Here is a 23,007-nt window from a genome sequence, read left to right as displayed (position 1 = left end):
ATTCAAAAACATAGAGAACCCCTCTAGGCAAAACCTTAAGTTACAAAAAAGATACACAGACAGAAATAGTTATTCTATTCAGCACAATTCTTTTCTCAGCCATTTAAAGAAATCATAATCTAACACATACCTAGCTAGATTACTTACTAAAAGTTCTAAGACTCCATTCCTGGTCTATCCCCAGCAGAAACCAGCATATAGACAGACACACAGACCCTTTGTTTCTCTCCCTCCTCCCAGCTTTTGAAAGTATCTTGTCTCCTCATTGGTCATTTTGGTCAGGTGCCAGGAGGTTACCTTTAGCTTCTTAACCCTTTACAGGTGAGAGGAGCTTTCCCCTGGCCAGGAGGGATTTCAAAGGGGTTTACCCTTCCCTTTATATTTATGACAGTGACAGTACTGGAAGGTTGGCTGGAAAGACCAAATTATTTTACAGGAAGGCATTTCATTCAGCCTCTGGAGACTCTCTCCTTGCTCTCAAGGTGCTCAGAATGGCTCAGGCAGTCACTGTTGAGGTCACAAGCGCACTACAGGCGTTCATATGCTGAGTTTACCATTTGAAAACCAACTTATGACACTTTCAGAGCTACATAGATGGATGTTTTCCAAGCAGCAGACAGACAAATATTGCCATTGACAAGAAATGCATTTATACCTACTATCAAGCAATGGAATAGCTCCAGGATGATCAAGTGCATCCAAAGCTACCCTCCCCCACTAGGCACAGATGGGTCTTGGAGGATAGACTGATCACACCAATTATGCAGGAAATACCATGCGCTCCCAAATCAATCCTTCTGCTAATCAAAATATCATGTGCAAAGACCAGATGCTCACTGTCTCGCAAATGTCTGGCTAGCCATCTGCCTTATACAGAGATGTATTAGTGTGACACAGATGAGGATCAATGTGACAACATGTCTAGCAGTGGAGCCATAGATGGAGATGACCCTGATGATGACTTTGACAAATAAATGTTTTCAGTCCTACATGTCAAAGCTAAGCTCCCTGGGATTACCAAAGGTCAATGTGTTTTTTTTCATGTTAACAATGCATTTCTGTATTCAAGAATAATTAAAAAAAGGGGATATATATTTTAGAAAATAATGAACTATCTACATAATTGTTTTGGGTTGGTCATGCTTCGTACCACTGTGTTCATGGGAGAAAGGGCTTTTGAATAATACCCAGCTTGACCAATTTCTGACAGTTATATTATCAGAATTTCCACTAACAGGAAACCCAGAGATGGGACAAGCGGATGCCAGTGAGACCCACCCTGCCACATTGCAGAGGGTGACACCACTGAAATTATGATTCTCTAGATTTTTACAAATCAAACAATGCCTCCCTTACCTATCGCTAACTTGCCACTTTCCCCAAAATAAGATTTTATTACATAATGCTCTGACATGAATCCTGACTGAGTCAAAGATTGTGTGTGTGTGTATTTTAAATATAGACACAATTTTAAAACACTTTTGATAAAGGAGTATAGTGCACTAATAGCAATCTACATAGCGATCAATATATTCATAGACTTCTTGTAAGTAATTCTGTTTTCATGGACTCAGTAGTAAACCTGCACCATATTCTTCTGGCCATACTTTATTATTATCCCAATAACTGTTGCAACACTATCTCCTCTTCTTTTGGAATGTTTCACTATTTAATTTTCCAGAGGATCCAAAAACAGCAGTGAAAAATGAAAAGTTCCAGTCCACTGGACCAAAGAGCCGCCGAGTTGATCTGTATATCCAGTACGGATTAAGTATTAATGTAAGTGTACTTAACCCCACGAAAAAGACGATAAAATGTGGAAGTCCCAGATTTTCCACGACATCATTCCAATTGGAAATACACACCCACCACATGTGATAAATAAGGACCATGCGGCAGTGTTGCATATGGATCAGTACCCATTGGTTTGCCTTCCATAAAAGGGAATTAGTATAGCCAGTCTGAAGAGAAAAACAACAAAGAAAGAAATGAAATTGCACCTTCAAGATAAAGCAGTCAGCATTTTCTAGAATTAAGATATTGTGACAAAGTTCCTCCTCTGCCTTGGTGGGTCCTGCACTTTTTGGCAGATTTGCTCGCCTCAGAGGTTCTTGGCAGCCCTCAGTTTGGCCGCTTCTGCTAGAGGCTCAAACCTGCTGTTCACTCAGCTAACCTCATCATTGGCCAGCATGGGGGAAAACAGACAACAATCTCCCTAGTCTCTGTTGTCCCACCTAGTGGGTCGGGACAGGCCAGATCCCTTTCCAAATTAGACCTTCCCTTTGGGTGTTGCTCACAGACCAGGTCAACTCCTCCTGTGTCCAATCAGGAGTTTTTTTTGGGGGGGAGGAGGAGTTTGCGGGGGTGGGCACCCTCTACACCAGGTTCCAGCCCAGGGCCCTGTAGATAGCAGCTGTCTATGTCTCCTGTATCAGCTGCACGACAGCTACAACTCCCTGGACTACTTCCTCATGGCCTCCCCCCAGCACCTTCTTTATCCTCACCACAGGATCTTCCTCCTGAGGTCTGATCACACTCGTACTCCTCAGTCCTCCAGCAGCACACCTTCTCACTCTCTGCTCCTTGCACACTCTCCACTAACTGATGGGAGGTCCTTTTAAAACCAGGTGTCCTGATTAGTCTGCCTGCTATAACTGATTCTAGTATGTTCTTAATTGGCTCCAGGTGTCTTAATTAGCTTGCCTGTCTTAATTGGTTCTAGCAGGTGCCTGATTGCTCTAGGGCAGCCCCTGCTCTGGTCACTCAAGGAACAGAAAACTATTCATCTAGTGGCCAGTATATTTGCCTTCTGCCAGACTCCTGTAACCCTCCCCTTAGGCTTCGCCCACCCACTTCCTGGATCCCAATAAGGCCGGACTCCTGTACCCCACTGCTCTGGGTCTGTCATAAACTATATTAACTGTGTTTAGTGTAAACTGCCAAACAAACCTTCTCTAAATCATTTTTCTTGAGTGCCAAGAGATTGCACATTTACATAGCACCTTTTGCCCAGAAGAATTCTAAACCACTTTGCAAACTATGTGCATACAGCATCACTTAGATGCAGCCACCTGTTGGATGGAGGAAGACAATCAAAACAAAGCACATGTTACAAAAGTGCGGGGGGGGGGCTACCAGGGTCTGGGAAGTTTTGGTTAACACCACTCAGGCAAACCATGATTCTCTGACTGCTCTAGCGTCTATATGCACAGATAGGACCTTCATGTTTAAGGTCTCATTAAAAGCACTGCAGAAGGGCTGAGGTGATCCTGCCAAGGCTTGTGGCTGTAATTCTAAAGAGTCCAGATATTTTATAATTTAAGATTAAACTACTAAAAACTTATTGCTGGGAACAGATAACAGTTTGGAAAGCAGGGCCGATTTCTTTTCTCCCCACAAGCATGGAAGATCTCTTCAAGGCTGTTCTCCCTCTCTGCATCCACAGAAGATACATAAACACTTAACAGCTCTAACATTCTCATGTTACTATTTTCACTCTTTAAAAATATCTTTAAAAAAATAGAGTTTAGTCACCTAATCTTTAGTCCTGTGCACTAGATCCCAACTAGTGAGTCTGTAAAGTAATTTTTAAAATCTTCCCTTTTCATTTCTTTGCTACAAAATGGGTAAAAAAAATTTAAAAAACATTTGAACAATATTTAAGTATTTTAGGGTGTTATAATTAAGGATTCCCAGGACTTCAAGTTTGGAAGGAAAATTCTTCCCTGATCCCACCACTAATCTCCCAATTTGAAGGCCAATATTTCTTTGCAGATTTTTTTTTTTTTTTTTTTTGATGGGGAAGCAATGGGAGTTTTACAATGGAAACTTCTATCACCAACAATTAATACAGCAAGTTCTTACCCTTCGAAGTAGCCAGTACATGCAGATTGAAGGAGTGCTCATCTCAAGTAGCAGTCCCATCAGGGGTAGATAGTGTCCAGATTTTATGTTAATTATCAGACCAAGAAGCCCACCAAAGGCAAATAAATGATGAACTACCAAGAACACATCACATGTCCTGAAAACAATATTAGACACATGAACAACTACATTTTCAAACAAGATGAAGCCAGAGGCTATTAAGCAATGAAACCAACTCCACTTTTGCTGTGAATACACTTTGTCAGCTTGGAAAACTGGATCTATGAGCAAGGCCCACAACCCAGCTACACAACTCTGAATTCCAAGCAGGCCACGAGTAATAGCTATATTCGAGAAGACTTTGTCCTTCCCTGACAAAGTGCGATAACTGGCACTGATCCATGAGGCCAGCCAGTGAGCTAGAAGAAATACAATGAGGTAGAAGAAAAATCCAGCTGCTACTAACTTCAAACGAACTTCCCACAGAACATAGTCCCAATCAAATATGACACTCAAGGTTTCAGCAGCATATGCAAAATTCATTTCTTCTCCTCTAATTCAAAATATTTGGAGAGAGTCTGAAGCTTCTCAACCACACGTTGGTCTATCTTAAGGCTATTGAGCCTTTGCTGTTACATGGAGCAGAAACCCACCTGCAATGAAAAAAAAAAAAGATAGAAGAGACTTGTAGAGATTGGCTGCGTGCATTTTACACACACACACACTCACACACACTCCCCATTTATGAAATCTCACTAGTTTCACTACAGTTTAGAGTTTGTTTCTCTTTCCACTGATATTTCCAAACAATTTAGAACTGACATTAAAAAAAACCTACTCAAGGCTGATAATTAGCCTTCAAGAACTCTACTGGGTATATAAAAGAAGATGAGAGAGGGAAACTCTTTGTTTCCTTACTGGCAGAATGATTAGTGTCAATGGATGTTACAGTCACAAAACCTTTACTTTTTGTTCCCAAGTTATATAAAAATATAATACTTTTTCCTCGTCATTTTCCTTACTGGTTTTTCTTCCCTTCCTGTTACTTCTATATACGTAGAATACTCGCTATTCTTTATCTTTTTCAAGTCTTCCTTTGCCTTTATAAATCATCCCTCAAGAAGTCCGTCTGGCTGAAGTGTTTTGCTAACGCTACTGACACCATATTTTTAAAACAATCTTTCACCAGCTTATATGCTACTAGCATCCCCCCCACACCTTCCTCACAGAAGACTTGAAAATTGTTCTATGACCAATGATTTTTACTTCTAACAAAGTTAACATTCTAGGTGTGAACAGAAACAACTCCTATGGACATAAACAAAGGGGGCCAGTGCTAAAGGGAGAAAAAAAAAAACAACTGAGGCTTACAATTCTTTAGCAGCATGTTTAAGCATAACTGAACCTTCATTTTTCACCTGTACAGCCCTCTGGATAGGTCTACACAGTGAGTCTCAAGCTCCGATCTACACACTCGGGCTTGCACCATGGTACTACAGACTCAGGCTCAATCTACAGCACTAAAAACAGCTGTGTAGATGTTCAGGCTCGAACTGGTGCTTGGATTCTGAAATCCAGGGAGGAGGTGAGTTTGAGATCCTGAACCATGACGTCTACAGTGCTGTTTAGTGCCATAGTGTGAGCCTGAGTCTGTAGACTTGGGCTCTGGGACTCACATTTGTTTTAAAACACAGAGTAGACGTACCCTAAGAATTTTTAGGAATCAAACGTACACACCCAGTTTACAGGGTATAGATCAAAACTGCAACAAACCAGCCACTCTGAGCCTGATTCTCATTTACACTAAGGCCACTTTACATGCCTGGAAGTATAAAGGAGCCCTGAATTGTTGGAACAGAATAACATGGTTGTGACGTTATTGACATAAACTGTGACCATACAGATCATTGTTGCAACCAGGGTCCTATGGTTGCACCAGGTCTTGTACAGAGGAGGCCAAGTGGGGTGTCTATGGGAAGGTTGTAGTTTGCTGGTTATGATTATGCTGTCTGTATGTGTGTATCATTTTTTGTATTTGAAGTTATGAATATTGGCTATGTACTTGTTTGATTCTAAGTGGCCTCAGTGAAGCATTTGGTCAGCTTCCTGAGAAAGGACTATTCTCACTAAGTGCCCAATCAAGAAACACTTAGGTGACAATGGACTTTGGGAGATGCCAATCCACATCTGAGCTTTCCTGCAAACGTTCAAACTAACATGTAAACAATGGCGTCAGCCTGCAAAAAGCTGAATCATTCATAGACATGTGACTTGCCCAGGTGACTGCAAACTCCATCTTGTTGAGGAGATTTTACACAGGAGAACAAAGTTCTCCACCCACAAGAGAAAGACTATATAAGGTCCTGGAAACCCCTCCATTTTGTCTTCAGCTGGCTCAAGAGATAGCCTCTCCACCCCAAAGAGATGCCTGAAAGAAACTGGAACAAAGGACAATAACTATGGGGGCATGAGTGATTGCTGGACCCAGACTAGGAAGGAGTCTAGTCTGTGAAAGAAGCTTATTGGAACATCTCTGAGGGTGAGATTTAGCTGCATTTAGTTTCCTACTGTATTAGGCTTAGCCTTGTTTTATTTTGTTTGGTAATTTACTTTATTCTATCTGTTATTACTTGGAACTACTTAAATCACTTTTTGCTTATTAATTAACCCAGAGCAAGTAATTAATTCCTGGGGGAGCAAACAGTTGTGCATATCTCTATCAGTGTTATACAGGGCAAACAATTTATGAGTTTACCCTGTATAAGCTTTATACAGAGTAAAACAGATTTATTTGGGGTTTGGATCCCATTGGGAACTGGGTATCTGGGTGCTAGAGACAAGAGCACTTCTTAAGCTGTTTTCAGTTAGGCCTGCAGCTTTTGGGGGACCTGGTTCAGACCTGGGCCTGTGTTTGCAGCAGGCTAGCGTGTCTGGCTCAGCGAGACGGAGTACTGAAGTCCCAAGCTGCCAGGGAAAACGGGCTCAGAAACGGGCTCAGCACATCAGCTGGCAGTCCCAAGGGGATCTCTGTGACCCTACCCGTCACAGTGGCCTCAATGCAAATGAGAATTGTGTCCTATATCTACGGTACGTATGTACACACACTTTATTATTTTGTTTAGGAAAAAAAGAAAATCAGTAACGTTATAAATATTCTTCATTAGAGGTTTACATAAATGGACCTTTGATACACGCAAGCATGTACTATTAGCCTGTTATAATTAGAACTTTTTAATCTTTTTCTATATTAAGTCACAGTATGAAGAATAAATAAACTTTTCAAAGTTAAAAAAAAAAAAAAAAAAAGACAGCCCTCCTTAGAGTTCTCTCTTCTGTGAGGTGTTTTAATTATGCATGCAGCATCACAGGAATGCACGTTTGTAGTCTTGCATACACAAAGAAAAACAGAAGTAGAAAAACAGAGGTTAACAATGGACAAAGCATGAATTCCCAAGGGATCTTGTAAATAATATGAAGCTAGTATATAAAGAAATAGAAAAAGAGTAAAGTGTGATAGGCTTGCAGCTACAGCTTTGCTTACTAGTAGTTTGTAGCACATGGATAGCTTGTGATTCATACAGGGCCTGTTTCACAGAATTAGTAAGCCAATTATAAAGCATGTGATACAATGTAGAATATAATGCATGTGTTAGTCTGTTTTAGAATATGTATATAATCTGATTTATAACTATGTACTTTGGAGTTGTGATGCACCCTAACCTGCCCCATTACATCTGAGTCTGATCACCTCAGGTACAGATTTCCGAAATGCCAATAGAGAAACTTTAGTAACGAGTCCTGATCTGGACTGAGTTTTTGGATTCCACAGAACTGGATAAAAGTGTTCTTGCAGAACTGAAGTGTTCTGAATCAGTCGAGTGGAAAAGGTCTCGGAGGGAATCCCAACAGTGTTGTTTTGCTTGCAATTTGGAATATCAGACACCAAAAAACAGAACATAATTCTACAAAATGATAGTCTAGTAAATGCATGAGTAAGGGCTTGTAGGATCATCTTGTGAACAAAATTGCATGGTCAACTTCTGAACAGAATTAGACCACATTCTAAAAAGGTCTTTTATTCCTGAAGCTAATTAAGGACATAGAGAAACAACCTCTTTATTGTCCACCCCAGCATCACAATTATTATTAATTGTATCGTCCCGAATTTTTAAGCTTGGGGGCGTAAAGTTAATTAAAATACCCTCCACATGGTATGGTTTAAAGAAGATGAACATTTTATTATGTTTTTGTTTTAAAGTATCCATAAGCACAGGTCCATTTTGCTGACGTATTGGACAAGATTGCCACGACCGCTGGACACAGCACATCCTGTCAATGTGGCCAGGGGAAGAACTGCCCAGAGAGTATCTAATTTCACACAGTTTGACTGGCAGCTCTGGTGGGAGGCAGAAGAGGAAGCCATATGGATAGTTAGCAGTATAGGTAAAAAGCTTCTATAAAGATGCCTTCCTTTCCTGCACCCCAATATAATAAATAACAGAAAAGGAGGATGGCAGTCTTATAGCTAGAGAGCAAAGGAATATTGCTTATTTATATTCTCAGGGGGCCTGATTCTGCTCTCCTTTACACCAGAGCAACCCCAAGGGCCCTTCCTTCCCACTGCCTTGCATCCTGAAACAGTAAGAGTTAAGAATTCTAAGTTGCTAGAATTTTACACTCACTCTGCACAGATATATAGTAGACACCAGAATTACAAACACCTCAGGAATGGAGGTTGTTCATAACTCTGAACAAAATGCTATGTTCTTACTTTCAAAAGCTTACAACTGAACATTGACTTAATACAGCTTTGAAACTTTACGATACAGAAGAAAAATGCTGCTGTCAACCATCTTAATTTAAATGAAACAAGCAAAGAAAGTTTCCTTATCTTGTCAAAAATTTTTTTTAAAGTCTCCCCTTTTTTTCCAGTAGTTCACTTTTAACACAGTACTGTACTGTATTTGGGGTTTTTTTTTTTGGCTCTGCCATTGCCAGATTGCTTACTTCGGGTGTACTGTAGTAAACTGCTTTGCATCCTACTGTACCAGCTACGGGTCCTGAGCATGCTCAGTTCATCTGCTGAAGCCACTGCCCTTCACCCTGCCCTTATTAGCTATATGTATGTGAGAAATTCCTATCTGTAGGATAGTACTACCTGCAGCAGTGACAGGTTCTACTTTGCTAAAAAGGCCATCTGGTGTAGCTAATTCAAGAAGTCTCACATGTAAAAGCAACCTGATAGCTTTCTTTAACAGTGTAACAAGTCTTGTGGATTGGGGGAGGTGGAGGGGGTGGGAGGAGAGTGGTCAACATGGTCTCTCTTGCCTTTAGTGAGGCTTTTGATACAGGTTTCAGAGTAACAGCCGTGTTAGTCTGTATTCGCAAAAAGAAAAGGAGTACTTGTGGCACCTTAGAGACTAACCAGTTTATTTGAGCATGAGCTTTCGTGAGCTACAGCTCACTTCATCAGATACGTACCGTGGAAACTGCAGCAGACTTTATATATACACAGAGAATATGAAACAATACCTCCTCCCACCCCACTGTCCTGCTGGTGATAGCTTATCTAAAGTAATCCTCAGGTTAGGCCATTTCCAGCACAAATCCAGGTTTTCTCACCCTCCACCCCCCCACACAAATTCACTCTCCTGCTGGTGATAGCCCATCCAAAGTGACAACTCTTTACACAATGTGCATGATAATGAAGTTAGGCCATTTCCTGCACAAATCCAGGTTCTCTCACCCCCCTCCAAAAACCCACCCCCATACACACACAGAATCACTCTCCTGCTGGTAATAGCTCGTCCAAACTGACCACTCTCCAAGTTTAAATCCAAGTTAAACCAGAACATCGGGGGGGGGGGGGGGGAGGAAATAACAAGAGGAAATAGGCTACCTTGCATAATGACTTAGCCACTCCCAGTCTCTATTTAAGCCTAAATTAATAGTATCCAATTTGCAAATGAATTCCAATTCAGCAGTTTCTCGCTGGAGTCTGGATTTGAAGTTTTTTTGTTTTAAGATAGCGACCTTCATGTCTGTGATTGCGTGACCAGAGAGATTGAAGTGTTCTCCGACTGGTTTATGAATGTTATAATTCTTGACATCTGATTTGTGTCCATTTATTCTTTTACGTAGAGACTGTCCAGTTTGACCAATGTACATGGCAGAGGGGCATTGCTGGCACATGATGGCATAAATCACATTGGTGGATGTGCAGGTGAACGAGCCTCTGATAGTGTGGCTGATGTTATTAGGCCCTGTGATGGTGTCCCCTGAATAGATATGTGGGCACAATTGGCAACGGGCTTTGTTGCAAGGATAAGTTCCTGGGTTAGTGGTTCTGTTGTGTGGTATGTGGTTGTTGGTGAGTATTTGCTTCAGGTTGCGGGGCTGTCTGTAGGCAAGGACTGGCCTGTCTCCCAAGATTTGTGAGAGTGTTGGGTCATCCTTTAGGATAGGTTGTAGATCCTTAATAATGCGTTGGAGGGGTTTTAGTTGGGGGCTGAAGGTGACGGCTAGTGGCGTTCTGTTATTTTCTTTGTTAGGCCTGTCCTGTAGTAGGTAACTTCTGGGAACTCTTCTGGCTCTATCAATCTGTTTCTTTACTTCCGCCCATGACCTTCTCATAAACAAACTACGGAAATGCAACCTAGATGGAGCTAAAATAACACTGGTGCAAAACTAGTTGGGAAAACAGTTCCGACAGTAGTGATCAGTGATTCACAGGCTGAAAGGGCTGAGTCAGGCTGAAAGGGGATAACAAGTAGCGTTCTCCAGGAATCAGTTCTGGATAGGTTTCTATTCAAAATCTTAATCAATGATTGAGATATGTAATAGAGAGTACACTTACAAAGTTTATGAATGATAACCTAGGAAAGAGTACTGGGGAAAAGGATCTGCAGGTCATAGTGGACCACAAACTGAATATGAGTACTGTGGAAAGGGATCTAGGGGTCCTAGTGGACTACAACCTGAATGAGTGAACAGTGTAACGCTGCTGCAAAAAAACAGAACATCACTCTGGGACGTCCGCTCTACTCTGCGCGGATTAGGTATTGTGTCCAGTTCTGGGTGCCACATTTCAGGAAAGATGTGGACAAATTGGAGAAAGTCCACAGAAGAGGAGGAAAAAAAAGTAAGGTCTAGAAAACATGACCTATGAGGGAAGTAGCATCTTTTTACAAAAGCTGTTTCTTACAATCTAAACCTATCAATAATTGCTACAGATAGCACTTTTCTATCTGTAGCAATTTCACATACACTGCAGTGCAAGGAACTGCTACCTGTAGGCATTTGTTACATCAGTAGCAGTTTACTGCAAGAGCAGTTTCTTACAATCTATACACATCAATAACTCCTACTGGTAGCACATTACTACACTGAGCAGTTTACTACACTACAGCTGTTCCCAAAGAGGTGTATGGTTAGGATGAAAAATCGGGACAGGGGGTGGAGAGTTATAGGACCCTATATAAGAAAGAGACTCCAAAATCGGGACTGCTCCTATAAAATCAGAACATCAGGTCACCCTATGTGTGGTTGACTGAGCAGTTCCTGACTCCGGTAACATTCTCCTGTATATAAATAGGCAACGTATAAGGAAGTGGAGAATCAGGCCATTAACATCAGCATAGTCACAAGGGTGTGAAGAGAAAGCAACAGAAACTTCCCATTCTTACCTCCCCACAAAAAAAGACAAACACCTCCTCACCCCTCCCCAGCTACATACAGCCCTCTAAATATGGTGGTTCACAGGCTGTGTGAAATTCCCCTGACTTCATACAACAGCCTCTCCTGGAAGTAGGATGTTTTCTCAGCATTTAAGCAAAACCAGCAGTTAGTTAACGCTGTCTCATCCCCATTTCCTCCCCCTCCTCACAAGAAGAAACAGTAATGCTACTTACTGGCTGGTCTGCTTCAGTTACTCTGCAGTTCCTGCCCGCAGCCTCTGCGCTTTCCTGTCTTGTGTTCAACAGCTACAATCAGCCGAAAAGTCCGGGCTGCTTCTTCCACCTTTTATGCAGAAGTAGCTGCCCCTAGAATGGAAATGCAACAGCGTGGAGCCCTAGTTCAGCACCGCAGAAAGAAGAGACCCCTGCACCCAGAATAGTGTTACGTTTATCGCTTTTCCTGCCCCACCCTGTTTCCGCCCCACGTAAACTGTAGCTGCTGCCCTGGGGGGAGTGGAGCGCACGAAATAACCCGCACTGGCAAGCCGGACTCTGGGGTTGTTCACAGTTCTCCTTGGATCTTAATTCTGCAGCGCAGGAGGGGGTCAGGCCACACTCTGCCTTGCTGCTGCAGCCAACTTTCGCATTACACTGAGCAAAAGGGCGATCGCCCCCCCCCCACAGAGGCGTGAGAAACATTGCATGGTGGAGTGTGTGTATATATAAAGTCTGCTGCAGTTTCCACGGTATGCATCTGATGAAGTGAGCTGTAGCTCACGAAAGCTCATGCTCAAATAAATTGGTTAGTCTCTAAGGTGCCACAAGGACTCCTTTTCTTTTTGTGTTGTCATTGGCAGCCGCAGGCGGTAGGATGCAAAAACATGTCCGCTGCAAAGCCATCCTGAGCCCAGCTAGAGCCACGGAGAGAAACGTGGAAGCTGGAACCGAGGGAGAGACCGCCACCTCTCCAGTACCCCGCTGTGGGCAGGACGTGTGTCTGTCCTGCCCAGAAATAGTGTGTCACGCGTGTGTTGGCGGTATCGTGCCTCGACTGTGGTATATGAAGGGACCCACGTCTTGGTTTTGTGCAGCTTGGTGTGGGACATTTCTCACCGGCCACAGAATGACAGATTTCCCTCACCGGCCCCGGCAGGGTGGGGATGCGGCAGGATAGTCTCCAACGTGCCCTGCAGAAGCAGGACTGGGGTGCAGTACCGGGTTTACCACGGCACCAGTGGCACCATGGCGCCGGGCCCAGAGTCAGAAGGGGCCCCGGCCAGCCCGATCCCCCGGCCGGCTGAGACGGCCAGGAAAGCTGCCCCCACCCCTGATCCGCCCCCGCCCGGCCTCTTCCTACCCCTGCTCCGCCGCAGCCCCACTCGACTCCTTCCCCTGAGGACTGCAGCCGGTGTCGGGCGTGCACTCACTGAGGGGCAGTAAGTGGAGCGACCCGGCCCCAGCCTGCTCCGCTCCGCCGGCTCCCAGCTGCGCCACCGGTGAGTGCTGGGGGGCGGTTCGCCCCCACCCCCCCCAATCCCGAGCCAGGGGAGCAGAGCAGAGCGGGCTGGGGTCGGGTCACTCCACTTCCCACCGCCCCGTGAGCGCGGGGTCGGGCCTGCCCTGCAATCACTGGGCAGCAGGAAGTGGAATGACCTGGCCCCAGCCCGCTCCCCTGGGTCGTGCTGGGGGGGCAGTTTCCAAGCCTGGGGAGGAGATGGAGTGGTGGGGAAGGGGCATGGGATGGGGAAGAAAAGGGGATAGGGGAAGTGGGGGCAGGGGGGAAGCTGGAGCCCAGCATATGGCATCCCCTTGACCGACTGGGTTACACTTGGAATCACACTTTCAGGCTTTTCTTCCCAACCATAGGGGTATAAACTTTTTTTTTTTTTTAATTACAATTTGAATCACACAAATGTAGGTGCTGGACTGTAAAAAAAAACATCTAGTATTGAGAGAGACTATAAAATCCCACCAGTTGGCAACATACTGTGACAAATTTTATTTACCAAATTAAGTTGGTTCCTCAGGAGAAATTAAGTGCATTCAACTATCTTTGGCATTTTGTGCTAAAAGATCACTGCAACAAAAGCTGGTTTTGAGATACGGATGAGGTGCTTTGTTCCTCAGTAAAGTTTATCTGATCGAAGATTATTCAGGACTAGCCAATTACATCTGGAAACAAGCTCCCTTGTTAAGCAGGCCCATTGAACCCTCACCCTGAAAAGCGCCACCTCCCCTGCATCTGTACCTCCCTGATGAGCCTCAACCACCTCTCCCTGGACTCCCACCCAAATGAACCCCACCTCCCCTGCACCTCGACCCCCCTGCTGAGCCCCAAATACCTTCACCTGGATCCCCTGCAGAGTCCCATTGCCCCTGCACCTGGAAACCGCCCCCCCCCCCCCCAATGAGCTTCTGTGCATCCAGATCTCCCACTGAGCCACCCACACCCAGATTGCCCACAGAGAACTCTCTTACCCCCACCTGGATCCCCCCACACTAAGTCCCTCTGCACTTGGATCCTGCTGCCGGGCTGAGTCTGCTCACCCACATCTGGTGCGCCTGGCACAGGGGGGCAGGGCCCCAGCGCGTTTCTGGGGCACGCCTGGCCCTTGCACTGTGTCAGGGTCAGGTGCAGCCTCACTGCTGAGTCCCTGCCCTGAGGTGGTATGGAGGAAGGCTGTAGGGTATTCTCCCGCCTCATGCAACCAGTGGCCTGTGCTCCCTACTGCCATGTTGGAGCCTCCACATTTATTTATTGACAAATAAAATTTTCAGAATTTTAAAATATTGTTCACAGAATTTTTAATTTTTTGGTGGAGAATCTCCTCAGGAATATGGGGTGCTGTGCAGCTGTGATGGTGGGACTGTGAGGAAGGTGGTGGGCAGTGGGGAGGTCTATGGGCAGGGGGCGCTGGGCGAGTGGTGTGGTGTGCAGAGTGCTGTGCAGTTGTAGTGGGAGGCCAGCCGGGAGGTCTCTGGGAGGGGTGGGGGCTGGGCATAGAGATCTGTGGTAGAGGTCTCTGGGTGAGGGGGCACTGGGCATGGGGGGGGGGGGGGGCTGGGCAGGGGGGTGATGTGGTGCGGGCCTGCCCTCAAGGAGAAGGGGCATGCTGGCAGCACAGGGATGGACAGGCCAGTGTGTGTCTGGCAGTTGCAGGTTCGTAAACAGTGCACTCCTGCTGGCTGCGCAGAGCGGGGCTGCTCTCACCGTGCTGTGCCTCACTGCCCCCAGCCTGCCCTTCACTCTGGAGGCTGACCATCCCACCCCCTGCAACTTGCCCCATGGGGGCCCACAAATATGTTTGGTGCCAGGCCCACAAAAAGTTAATCTGGCCCTGCTGCGGTAGGGATGAGCGGCGGTTGGCGAAGGCAGGGTGACTGGGGAAATCGGTGAGGATTTAGGGTACTAGAGAGAGTCTGGGGGAGCAAGATGCCTGGGGGTTGTTTGGAGAGGGACTGTGGAGGAGAACAGGCTAACTGGGGGTGGGAGGGGAGAAGAGAGAGGAGAGGTGGGTGATGGAGCCTGGACCAGATGGGGAAGGGTGATTGGAAGCATTGAGACCCTCAAGCATTATTGGGGGGGGGGGATTTGGAGCTGCCTCCCCCACCTACATTACTTCCACTTAGCTTCCCCCACTCTAGCTCTGTGCCCCACTATTTAGCTCCTTTCCCTGTCTGCCCCTTCCACCTTCCGCCCAGCCCCCAACTTTGCAGCTCACCAAGTCTCCTCTCGCTGTTGCCTGGAGCGCGACCATCTGCTGCTTCCTGCTGATACTGGCTGGGAACGAGCGTGGGGAGCGGGTTAAGCCATAGTTAGTATGGTTTCAGTTTCATCTTGCAGTTCTCTTGCCTTGGCAAAATGCTGCCGTGCTTGGGTTCTTGCTTTTCAAAAAATTCTTAGAATCTAACATGAATAGAAATATTATGTATTTATTTCTAATTGATGGAACCTAAATTTGTGGCTTAAAGAACCTGATATTGTCCTTTTAATTATCACAAAATTAATTTTAGAAGCCAGGGCCGGCCCACAACATTTTGGCACCTGAAGCGGGGAGCTCAAATGACGCCCCATGCCCACTTGCTTGGGCCAAAGCTTTGAAAGGTCTCAATTCTGCCTTCTTCCTGTTCTACTCCTCTCATGGAAATGCTCTGCTACCTACCCCAATAAAGAAGAACTAACAACTTAAAATGCCTTGTTCAAAAATTTTAGTAACACTTAACTTTCAAATGCCTGAACAGCAAATGTAACTTTTCTTGTCTGCATAGTAAACACTGGCATTTTTATCTGTTTTGTTGGATCATATTAAAGAAGTTCTGTATTAAAATCACAAATGAGTTTGATTTCCCATAGTTTAAATTCCAGGGTATTACTAATTAAGAGCTCTCTTGGTTTTTGGTACTGTTTCTCTCCCTCTATGTGTGAAACTTGCAAGCTGCTAATTGCATTACTACATTCTAAGACAGAGTCTGTTCTCAAAGCAATTTACACAGAGAGAGATTCAAAGCAATACTCTGTAACAACAGAAACAGCACCCAGAGACTCCCCGCCATTTTGTTGTATTAACAATTGTGATTAAAATAGAGATAGAGAATGTATGTGGATGGATGCTTGGTGTGGATAATAACTGAATGATCAGGGAGGTGCCAGCCTAAGAATCCAGTGTCCATCGGCTGAAGAAGGCGTCAAGTGGAAATAAGCAGAGGACCCTCGGAGGGCACACTGGAATCCACCCAACAGCCTCAAGAATGGGAGAACCAAAGAACAAGATAACATCTAGCAGCACGGAGCTGTCAGGAATGTGCTATCTGCTGATTGATTCAGCAAAAGCATGATGAAGCAATTCCCATAGACTGGCATAGGAAGAAATTCCTATAAAAATGGACTCTAGAAAGTGAGAACTTTGGGGTCTGATTCTGCAAACCAACTTCCAGGAGCATCAGATGAGCATCTGACAAGGCCCTGCTCCCTCCTCATGTCCAGGCCACCTCGCCAGTGGCTTGGCATGAGCAACTCTAAGGCTGGTAACTATGATAACAACCTTGCAGAACCTGTGTGTGTTTGTATGAATGAATGTGTGAATAAATATGAGATTGAATGGAATGTTATAGCTATAACTAACTGCTTACTATGATTCTGTCTGTATTCACAATAAATGAGGTATTTTGCCTTTTCCCCTTTAATAAGATCCTGCTGGTTTTTATTTTATTGGTATAACAGTTTGAATAATCACAGTGATGCTTTCCGTACTTTCTTGGTTGCAAAGATTTGAACTGCTTCCTGAAAGTCCACAGTCTGGGCCAGCTCATGCTCTATTGAGATGGTTGCAAGGCCGACCAGCCTCTCCTGTGTCATTGTGGAGCATAGATTTATTTTTATTAACTTCAGCTTGGAGAAGCTGTGTTCTCCACTGGCAACTGTTACAGGAAGCGGCCTCAGTTTGCCTTATGGTAAGGCCAGCCCTGTAGGCAGGATTAAGCTCTCATCCTTCAGAGCTAAAGAAACTTAAAAAGAAAAGATGCTACCAGTCTAGGTCTAGAGAACTGAGAGCAATCTATGTATATCTGCATAACAGCAATAACCTGACCAAATGGTAACTCTGTACACGTAAGTTTACTTGTTGATGTTATAATTTTAGAGGGATACATACCAGGTGAACTTCTCTTATCCTCCCCTTTAACAAGTTCTGAGCCTCCCTCCTTCTCTGCCTCCTTCCCAACCCCCTTCAAATAAAGTAAATGAATTTGATCCAGCTTCTTATATTATGCCCATATCTGGGTGCTCAAGGTACACAACCAAGGTGAAAGTCACATTAATAAAAATAATGCCCTAGCTATATTTTTAACAATACTGAAGAACACTCCTCCCTTCCAAATAAGAATTCGGTTTTGATACATATCAGCTTCTCTTTCTGGTTCTTTTGTGCTAGCAAACACTGGTAGGTGAACAATGTTATTCATTAAATACCACTGATGTGCCGGATGCTTTAGGAGGTATAAAATATAACTAGGCTCCTGCCCTGTCCCTGAGCAGTTTACACTGGCTCAGGAGAATGTTAGGGGAAGGAAATTTACTTTTTCCTAAAGGGAAATACTTTTATTTGAAATTGTAAAAGAGTGTAATATAAGCTATTCTGTTCATTATATGTTTTATAAAATCAGTTTTAGAAAACCTATTTTTCCCTGTTAATACTTAAAAAATAAGAGATACAGCACGCACTGCACAGATCTATGGAAATACCTATTCATCTGCCTAAACCCATTAGGGCCCACCCTTCTAATATCCTTTTGCATCCCCAGCCCTACTGTTAATTCCAGTACTAAAATCAAGGCCGGCTTCACTGAGTACTGCTTCACTGAAGAGACAAAAGCTATACCCTCAAATGATCCAGACACCCAGATACCATACTGCACAATTTCAGGAGAAAGGTACATTCCGACATGGTCAGCCTTTAACTCAGCACTACATGAGGTGCCAGACTTCCTGTCAGAATTTACTACATACATTATACTGAGCATGCTCACATGAACTGAGTACGCTCAGTAACATCTGCTGAAGCCACTGTCCTCACTCTGCCCTTACTTGGAATCAGATTCTGCTGTATGCTCTTTGGCGGAGTAAAAAGGGGGCAAATTGGAGTGGGGGGGGGATAGGCACGGCCTGAGCAGGAGGCGGAAATTTACTGGATGGTGGAGTCAAGCAGCTGGAGGCAGGGGCAGGAGAGGGGCTGAAGAGGAAAATCAGGGATGTGGGGGCTAGAAGCCAGGGTTCACCTCGGGGGACAGCGCTGCAGAACCATGACAGAGGGCAAAGTCCTGGCACAGGGAGGGGCAGAGGGGGGTAACAGTTACCCCAATGGGATGAGCCACCTGCTGTGTTTTCAAAAATAGAGATGGGGGGAAATGGGCTTTTTTATTTCCCTTCGCACAGGACAGTATGCCTCAGCACGGGCTTCCCAGGGCTAGGTTCTTAAAGGCACAGTGTATCCCAATGCTGAGACACTATAGCTCCTCTCTATCTGATATAACATGCTGAGGTGATACAGGAGACTTGATTCAGTGAAATATTTTACATATAGCCCCTCAAAAACTGTGTGTCACATATTTTAAAAATAAAAAGAAGCCCTTATCAGTTTGTCTACATGAAGTCTCATAACAGTTCACAAATTTGTCTTATCTGCTGCGATTCCCTGAATTGTGCTCCTTCCTTGTAATCCATTTTGAATATAGCTTGCTCCTTTTACAAAGTTATTTTTATTACTCTTATTACTCTTACTACGTCATCATTTACCTTTTTTATCATTATGCAGATGCATGTCATCGTGCTATTTTTATTTGAATAGCAAATAGTCATCAAAATATTTATATGTAAATAGTTGCTAGGAGTTTGAGCAATGATTCTAGTATAGCACTAGCTATGTTTTTTACTGTGATTTTTAATTCTAACTTTTTCTTTTTATTTTTATAACACAAGTTTATTCTGTTGGATCATGTGACTTCCAGTCTGACTGATGTCCTGGCCTGTTGTCAAAACTTCACTGGCATTTGATCCACCGAAGGGGATTGCCTTTTGCAACGGTTATTTTGCCTCCCAATCCCAGCCCCAAGTGCTTTTTCACGTCACTGCTTGTGTGTAGAACTTGAGTCTCAAATATTCAATAAGAGCAGTACACTATCTCATATTACATCCATCTCAAGGGCAAAAATCTTCTGTAACTGCTGAACATAAGAACGACCACAGTAGGTGAGACTAATGGTCCATCTAGCCCAGTATCCTGTCTTCCAGCAATGGCCAGTGCCAATGCTTCAGAGGGAATAAACAGAACAGGCAATCATTCAGTGATCCATCCCCCGAAGTCCACTCTCAGCATCTGGCAATCAGAGGTTTAGGAACATCCAGCCTCAGAGCATGGGATTGCATCCCTCATCATCTTGGCTAATAGTCACTGATGGACCGATTGTGAGGAAATTATCAAATTCTTTTTTGAACCAGTTAATAGTTTTGGCTTTCACAACATAATGAAAACACATCTACAACCCCAAGATAGCATGAAAACCACAAGAATTCCAAAATCATGAATTATACACCCTCAAGTCATGACATTAAAAAACAAGAAATTAATTATACTGTTTCTTTTTATGTGCCTCTTTGTTCTTCAGCCTTTAGGATGCAGTAGGCCTAGTTCCACAAAAGCAGGAGCCTAAACACTTGAATGAATTAGACTAGCCTCATACTTTTCCTGTTACCTCTCCCAAACATTTCATATACCTAAGGCCATACCTACATTACAAACTTATATTAACTCAAGTTACATCACCATAGAATCTCCACGTTAGTATGTCACATGTGCGCATGCCGATTTGACTCCTTGTATTGGCACTGAGCATATAGAAATCCTTGTATCGATTAAAAGTGTGGTGCATCATGGATAGATATCCCACTGTGCAACTCGCCACGGTTGACTGTACTGTATTTTTGAAAGTTTTGGCAATGCACACTGGGGCCAAAATGCGTCGCACATTGATCAACTTCACATAGTGTGGTGTTCACCATTCCATAATTTTATACATATCCCATATGTAAAATTATACATAATTTTTGCACCTTTTTTCCTAAATCCCACAAACCCATGTGACCCTCCTCACCATCTGCCATCTCTGACAGAAGCATAGACCCTGCATAGCTCTGACACAGCAAATTGAGCGATACAGAGCATAAAACTGATATGATAATATGAAACCAAGTGTATATATATATGAGCACTAAGTCATTGCAACCATTCATTAAATAGAGAAACGATCACAAAACATGTACAGCAACTGTAAGAAAAAGCGAAACCTACTTCCACATTTCTATTTAGAGTTTTGGTCACAACGTAATCATCATTTGAGTACATTGTATTGATTTTTCAGAGCGCATGGTGTACTGCATATGCTGCAACTTTGTCACTTGCAGAAAAGAAAATGAAGATTGCATGATGGTAAGAACACAACATTGTATGAGAAACACACACTGTATGTTGGAACAGATAAGTAAGCAGAATATGATGGTCTGTCGTACAAAAACAAAAGCCATGGCTCAACATCTAGCCTATTGCATAGAGACCCAATGTAATAACCAGCCTAAGGATCAAGATTCTTGCAATAATTCTAGTAATAAACATTTTCACCGCTGCTGATAGTCATATCTTGAGTAATGATTATATGTTGAAGGAATATCATTTTATAAATGTTATGAGTAAACAGAAATTATGTTTAGTATTGGTAGTTCTGTAATTTCATTTTCTCATCTAGAACTTATCAAAGATCCAGTGTGACTCTTGTAAGAGGAGGGAACATATGCCTTGCCTTCCAGAGGGAACTAATGAAGAAAACCTAATTGATGAGAAGAAAGAGTACAGGTGCAACAAGTATGCATAGTTCAGATGTTAACCTAATATGTACATTATATAATTGTTTTTTTAAGAGAAATATTTTAGTTTTCTTGGAATAACGCAGCTGGAATATAAACAAGTAATAGAGAAGTTTAATTTTACTGTTCATTTCAGTATAGAAAAAAGGTGTTAATAACTATCAATACATATATTTCGATGCTTGTTTTTTAAAATTTTTTGGAACGGAAAGTAAACGGTTCTTGTTTATATACCTGGTTACAATAATAAAGTTTGTAAATACCTCTCTTTGAGTCCATGTTTACAATGGTGATTTCAAAATGGTAGCAAATTGTAACAGGACATCAATATACACCATGGCTTGCTACCTTTCACCTTTGTCCAGGGGTAGCTAATTGAGATGGGTGGTGATGCCCTGTCACAATCTGTAACCCATGGACCAGAGGATGTGAAAGGTACCCTGAATCAGATGATGTGAAAGGGGAGAGGTAGCAAACTGCAACAGATGACCCACCCATCACGATTAGCTACACTGACCAGACAAAAACTCAAAGGTAGCAAATTACGACAGAGGGAACCTACTTCTTCAGAATTCACTATCACTGCCCAAAAATTGGGGAAATGTAGCAAATTCTGATAGGGCAGCTTATGTGTCAGAGGCTATTACTGGTAGCACAATGTGTCGGTAGCGGCTTTTCATGCCTCGCTGGCCAGCCATACATGCTAGACCCAGGGATCGCTCAGTTCAGTTAACATTCCTTATGCAGCTGGAACACATGAACAAATACATTGTCAGAACTGAATAAAAATGACATGGGTGTTTACTGCCCTGTTCAACAGCCGCACTGCCAAGTTTCAATACCTTTTCAGAATGTGACACTACTGGAAGGATGGCTGGAAAGGCCACATTATCTTACAAAAAGAAAAGGAGCACTTGTGGCACCTTAGAGACTAACCAATTTATTTGAGCATAAGCTTTCGTGAGCTACAGCTCACTTCATCGGATGCATACAGTACTCCTTTTCTTTTTGCGAATACAGACTAACACGGCTGTTACTCTGAAACCTGTCATTATCTTACAGGAAGGCATTTCATTCAGACTCCGGAGTCTCTCTCTCCTTGCTCTCAAGGCGCTCAGAATGGCTGAGACAGTCACTGATCAGGTCATAAATGCACACTAGAGGCATTCATATGCCTAGTTTACCATTTGAAGAACAACATTATGACACTTGCAGAGCTATGTTGGTGGATGTTTACCAAGCAGCAGACAAACGGAGAAAAAGCGTCATTGACAAGGGATGCACTTGTACCTGCTGTCAAGAGGGCAAAGTATCAGGCAATAGAATGGCTCTGGGACAATTGACCACATCCAAAACTGTCTTCCCCTATCGGGCACTAATGGGTCTTGGAGGATGGAACGATCACACCAGTTATGCATAAAATACCATGCGCTCCTTCAGCTAATCAAAAGCTCATGTACAAAGACCAGATGCTCACGACCCTGCAAATGTCTGGCTAGCCGTCTGCCTTAACAGAGATGCGTGAGTGTGTTGTGGATGATGATCCATGTGACAACGTGTCTAGCAGTGGAGCCCTAGATGGAGATCACACAGATAATGACTTTGATGAATAAATGTTTTCAGTCCTACATGTCAAGGTTAACTCCCTAGGATTACCACAGGTCAATATCATTTTCATCTAAGCAATGCATCCCTCTGTTAAAGTATAATTTTAAAAAGTTGATATTTCAATATTTTCTCAAATAGATATATACACAATTGTTTTAGGTTTGTCACTATTATGTTCGTGGAGAAGGATGTTATTCAAAAGGCCCTAACTTGACCCATTTCTGACAAAGTTGTATTATCAAAAATTCCACCAGCTGGAGGACCTGGAGATGGCAGCTGAGGGAGGGGAGAAGTGGGTAGGCAGTTAGTCCTTCTTGCCACTGAAATTATGATTCTGTAGATTTTTACATACCTTGCCTTTTTATCACTAATTTGTCACTTCCCCCAGAATGAGATTTTACTACTTTATGCTCAGGCTAAAATTATTGATATGAATCCTGACTGAGT

General features: G+C 43.5%; 1 protein-coding gene and 1 long non-coding RNA gene across 5 annotated transcripts; one reads left to right on the top strand and one right to left on the bottom strand.

Moving 5' to 3' along the window:
• LOC144262614 (protein CLN8-like) lies at positions 1-15,703 on the bottom strand. Of its 2 annotated transcripts, XM_077812616.1 has the most exons (4): positions 15,263-15,703; positions 11,775-11,906; positions 3,865-4,517; positions 1-1,961 (listed from the first exon to the last, which is right to left on the bottom strand). In XM_077812616.1, the coding sequence occupies exons 3-4, from the start codon at positions 4,405-4,407 to the stop codon at positions 1,638-1,640; spliced, it is 867 nt and encodes a 288-aa protein (XP_077668742.1). In that variant the 5' UTR covers positions 4,408-4,517; positions 11,775-11,906; positions 15,263-15,703; the 3' UTR covers positions 1-1,637. The 2 variants fall into 2 exon arrangements, with proteins under 2 accessions (XP_077668742.1, XP_077668741.1); XM_077812615.1 differs by lacking the exon at positions 15,263-15,703 and having other exon boundaries at positions 11,775-11,976.
• On the top strand, positions 12,941-22,154 carry LOC144262616 (uncharacterized). Of its 3 annotated transcripts, XR_013345568.1 has the most exons (4): positions 12,941-13,036; positions 20,454-20,521; positions 20,835-20,950; positions 22,015-22,154. It is a non-coding gene; the product is annotated as an uncharacterized LOC144262616 (long non-coding RNA). The 3 variants fall into 3 exon arrangements; XR_013345566.1 differs by lacking the exon at positions 12,941-13,036 and having other exon boundaries at positions 20,351-20,521; XR_013345567.1 differs by lacking the exons at positions 12,941-13,036; positions 22,015-22,154 and having other exon boundaries at positions 20,351-20,521; positions 20,835-21,216.
• The last annotated feature ends 853 nt before the right edge of the window (positions 22,155-23,007 follow it).

Source organism: Eretmochelys imbricata, chromosome 3 (assembly GCF_965152235.1).
Source record: "Eretmochelys imbricata isolate rEreImb1 chromosome 3, rEreImb1.hap1, whole genome shotgun sequence".
Taxonomy (NCBI): domain Eukaryota; kingdom Metazoa; phylum Chordata; order Testudines; family Cheloniidae; genus Eretmochelys; species Eretmochelys imbricata.
Note: the sequence above shows the minus strand (reverse complement) of the source record. Positions and strands in the feature narration are given on the sequence as shown.

What these genes read in the sequence shown, in the direction of transcription:
- LOC144262614 (XM_077812616.1), bottom strand. Translation starts at nt 4,407, where the DNA reads ATGAATTTTGCATATGCTGCTGAAACCTTGAGTGTCATATTTGATTGG. An exon ending in TGTACTGGCTACTTCGAAGG is followed by an intron (nt 1,962 to 3,864) that starts GTAAGAACTTGC and finishes TTTTCTCTTCAG; the next exon opens with ACTGGCTATACTAATTCCCT.